The 3,724-nt window shown below is 57.3% G+C and overlaps 1 protein-coding gene across 11 annotated transcripts in view; it reads right to left on the bottom strand.

Moving 5' to 3' along the window:
- PDE2A (phosphodiesterase 2A) overlaps positions 1–3,724 on the bottom strand; it is a 118,923-nt gene that overhangs the window by 83,212 nt on the left and 31,987 nt on the right. For 10 of the 11 annotated variants that reach the window (XM_089915280.1, XM_030760533.2, XM_089915283.1 and 7 more), the window contains exon 2: positions 3,200–3,269. In XM_089915280.1, the coding sequence (XP_089771406.1) occupies positions 3,200–3,269 (70 nt within the window). Of the gene's footprint in view, positions 1–3,199; positions 3,445–3,724 lie in introns of those variants that run through there. The other variant, XM_089915286.1, reaches the window with a different exon arrangement.

Below are 3,724 nucleotides of genomic sequence, written 5' to 3' on the forward strand. Positions count from 1 at the left end.
GCCTTTCGTGCTCTCAAGTCCTTGTTGGAAGACTGTCCACTAAGGTTTCCCCATGACCTGGATCCTCCTACTGGGTCCATCAGACTAGAGGGTCCCTAAAGATGTGATCTGGCTTCGTTTTTCAGAAAAAGGTCTCTGTGAGGAAAGCAACTATCCCCCCATCAGATATGGGGTCAACACAAGTGGAGATAGATTGAGCTCTTCCTGGTTGCCTCCCAGCCCAGTGACCCTCTCTGGGCGCCACACAGAGAAGGGAAGAGAACTGGGCAGCATGCAGAAGGGGGCACTTGGCTTCTCAGCACCCCAGAGATGACATGAGAAGGAAGGGCACTGGGCCACACTTGGGACTAAGACATCATGGTTGGCAAACTTGCCTAACTCCCAGCCCAGCCCCAGCTGCTACTGCGCCAAGGAGGCGCCGCCGGGGATACCACCCAGGCCTCAGTGCCTGCGCCTGGACCCCCACCCTCTGCGGAGAACCATGAGGTGGTAGTAAACACAGTGAGCCTGAGACACGTGCATCCTCTCCCCGCCCCTTCCAATCCCGGCCCAAAACATGAGACAGGCTAAGAGGAAAAGAACAAAGGTTCCAGGACCTCCACGTCGCCCGCCGCCCGCCTGTCCAGCGCCTGTTCAGCCGGAAACCCAAGACAAAGGCCTTGGTGAAAGCGAGGAGGATGAAGGGCAAAGGGTAGAGGCAGCCTGGCTTGGGCATCTCAGGGGACCTAACTGGGAGGGAAGCGAGAACAGGATGGCAGCCAAGCCTTCCCTGCACACACACGTCACTCCACAAACATTTATGGGACACCTGCTGTATTCTGCACACCCGAACATCACATACCTCATTCCTCACCCCACACACCTTATACACCCACTCCCTCACCTCCTGCAGCAACTTCCACAGCCCTCCAGCCCCCCCTCTCCCCATACATACCCTAGCTAACTGGATACCCTTCACATGTAAACAGCTCACAGGGAGAGAAGATCACATAATCCACGTGTCACACCGAAAAGCCATCCAGCTCACACACCCACACTTCACGCCACACTCACACTCAACCTCCCACGCGCACCTCACACACCCGACACTCACCTCTCCAAGCACAGACACACAGTTCCAATTAAATTCAATACACACACATCACCTAGACATAGAGACACACCCTGCATAGATAATGTGCACACCTAATGTCACACCAAAATGTCAAATGTTTGCGGGCACACACAGCTCCTTAGCACAGACAGTCCTGCCTGCACACTGCCTCCTCCCCACATGTACTTGGGCATGCACACACACACACACACACACACACACACACACAGTCAACAAGTCCTTGCCTTGGCCCCCTGGACCCTGGCTGCTGCACACTTTCCTACCAAGAGCTGTACAAACAGTCATCACACAGACACATGACACTCAAACACCAACACACAGGTCCCAATATATTTCCTGAGCAACTCCAGGATGTATAACTCGGTGACTCGAAGCCAGTCACCTAGGCTGCAAACCCACTCAGACACAGCTCTCCCACCCCCACTCCCCTCTACAAAGACATCCAATGAAACCTTTCATCAGACCCCTCCAGCGGCTCTTCCCGGTTACACACAACAGTCCATAACACACACAAATACACACACAATCCCCCATGTAAGCTGCCCCTACAACTACTCCACCCCACGATGACACACAGCCATGTACACATAAGTTCCCCCCACACACAACAGTCATACGTACATCTACCACTCCACACTCACAACTCGGCCTCCCTAGCTGCACACGCCATGCAACGCCATTACACTCACGGTCCTCACACTCAGCATAAGCTCCACAGATCCCCCCAATAATCCCACCGCTGATGACACACACAATACTACATGACACAACACACAGGATCACACACAAGGCACACCCAACACACACAACCCAGCTCTTCCTACTCAAACACATACCACCCAGACTCGCCCAGCCCTGGACACCTCCCACCACAGGTGACTGACACCAGGTTGCAGGCTATTCCTCCCCTCCCTCATCCCAAGCCCCCGGCTTCCCAAGTCCAGTTCAGCAGGGATGAGGGGGTTTATAAGTTATGAACCCCAGTGCCCCACTGCACAATCCCCACCCACCTTAAATCCCTCGGTACCGCCCAAGGGCTGCTTGCTCCATGTTTAGCCCCTTCCACCAGCACCCACACCATGCCATGCCTGACAACAGGGGAGGGGGAGAGGTCCTGGGGACACCGGTGGGGCATTCTGAGCCTGTCCCCTCACCACCCCAAAGTAGAGGCTGATATAAGGGGAAGAATGACCACAGGGAAAGGCCCTAGAACAAAAACAGAAACCTAGAGAAACTGGGAGAGTGATGGGCAGACTGAGAGAGGGGGGCACGTGGGCAAAAGAGACCAAACAAGAAAGAAATAGAGGGGCAGAGGGAGAAGATGCCCAGAAAGACTCAGAGGAGAAACGGGGGCCACCATACCCAGAGAGAGACAAGAGGAGAGGGTGAGACAAGCCGGAAAAGGCTAGGATCTTCTATACAGGAGGGAGGAGGGAAAGCAGGAAGAGGGTGGGAGGGGGATCCTGCAGAGAAGGATAGACAAACTATAATGGAAAGAGGCATTTGGACCCTGGGTGGGGTCTGGTGTGAGGACTGAAGTCCAGGTGTTTGAGTGGGAATCTGGGTGAGGGCACAGATGAGTCTGTGGAGTCGGGGTTCAGGGGCTTGAGATGAGGCCCCAGCTCTGAGGGGGGGTCCTGGTTGAGAGTCGGGGGTTCAGGTGTTCTGGGTGGGCCTGGAGTCTGATAAATATATTGGGGGTCCAGGGCTATGGGCAGGGGTCCTCCACTAATCTGGGAGGCAGGGGGTTCCAGGCTCAAACAGAACTCTTGGGTGTGGACAGGGGTCCCATTGTGGATTGGGAGTTCAGTGCTTGGGGGTGGAGTCCCAGATCTGAAAAGGGTTCAGAGTCTGGCGTGAGGTTTTGAACTGTGAGCTAAGGACTCAATGTCTCTAGGGTACGGGCTACAGTCCCAGCACAGAACTGGGATTTTCAGCTAGGGGAGGGGTCCCCACCCTAGGAGGGTTCAGGGATGGGGTAGACCATGGGACCGGCGACAGCACGCTCCGCGGAGGACCCGGCCTGGCGCTCACCCAACACCCCGTTCCCCTCGTGCCCAGAGCCGGGCGGGGGGGGGGCCCTACCTGCAGGCTGTCGGCGCATGGCTGCGGCGGCGGCGGCTCGTCCGGCTTGAGGAAGACCTGCTGGCCCCGCCTGAGGAATTGGACAACAGCGATGAGGATGTGGTGCAGCACCAGGACCATGCTCGCAGCCGCCCGCCCGCCCGCCGGCCTGGCCGCTGCGCTTGGCCAGGGCGTCCGCGACGGCTTTGCCTGATCCGCGCGAGTGTCCGCCCTGGCCCCGCCCCGAACCGCCCACTTCCCGCCCCCCGACCGCCCCGGCCCCGCCCACCTTCCGCAACCCCGGACAGCACCTCTTAGCTCGTCCAATCTTCCCGCCCCCACCAGAGCCCCCGACCAGCTCTCACTTCCCTTATCTCTCTGCTCTCAAGATTCTTCCAGCTTGTGCGCTATTAGGATCCCCCGCCTGATAGCCTGATCTCAGCCTTCGCTCCCTTCTCTTGCCCCTTCGCCACTCCTTTCACTACCTCTCAGGGGTCGTCTCTCTGAGCCTCTCTCCTGATCACATCCTCTCTCCCCACCACTTAC

The sequence above is a fragment of the Delphinapterus leucas genome, chromosome 7 (assembly GCF_059928025.1).
Source record: "Delphinapterus leucas isolate spDelLeu-1000000601 "Yukka" chromosome 7, BTC_Dleu_Yukka2, whole genome shotgun sequence".
NCBI lineage: Eukaryota > Metazoa > Chordata > Mammalia > Artiodactyla > Monodontidae > Delphinapterus > Delphinapterus leucas.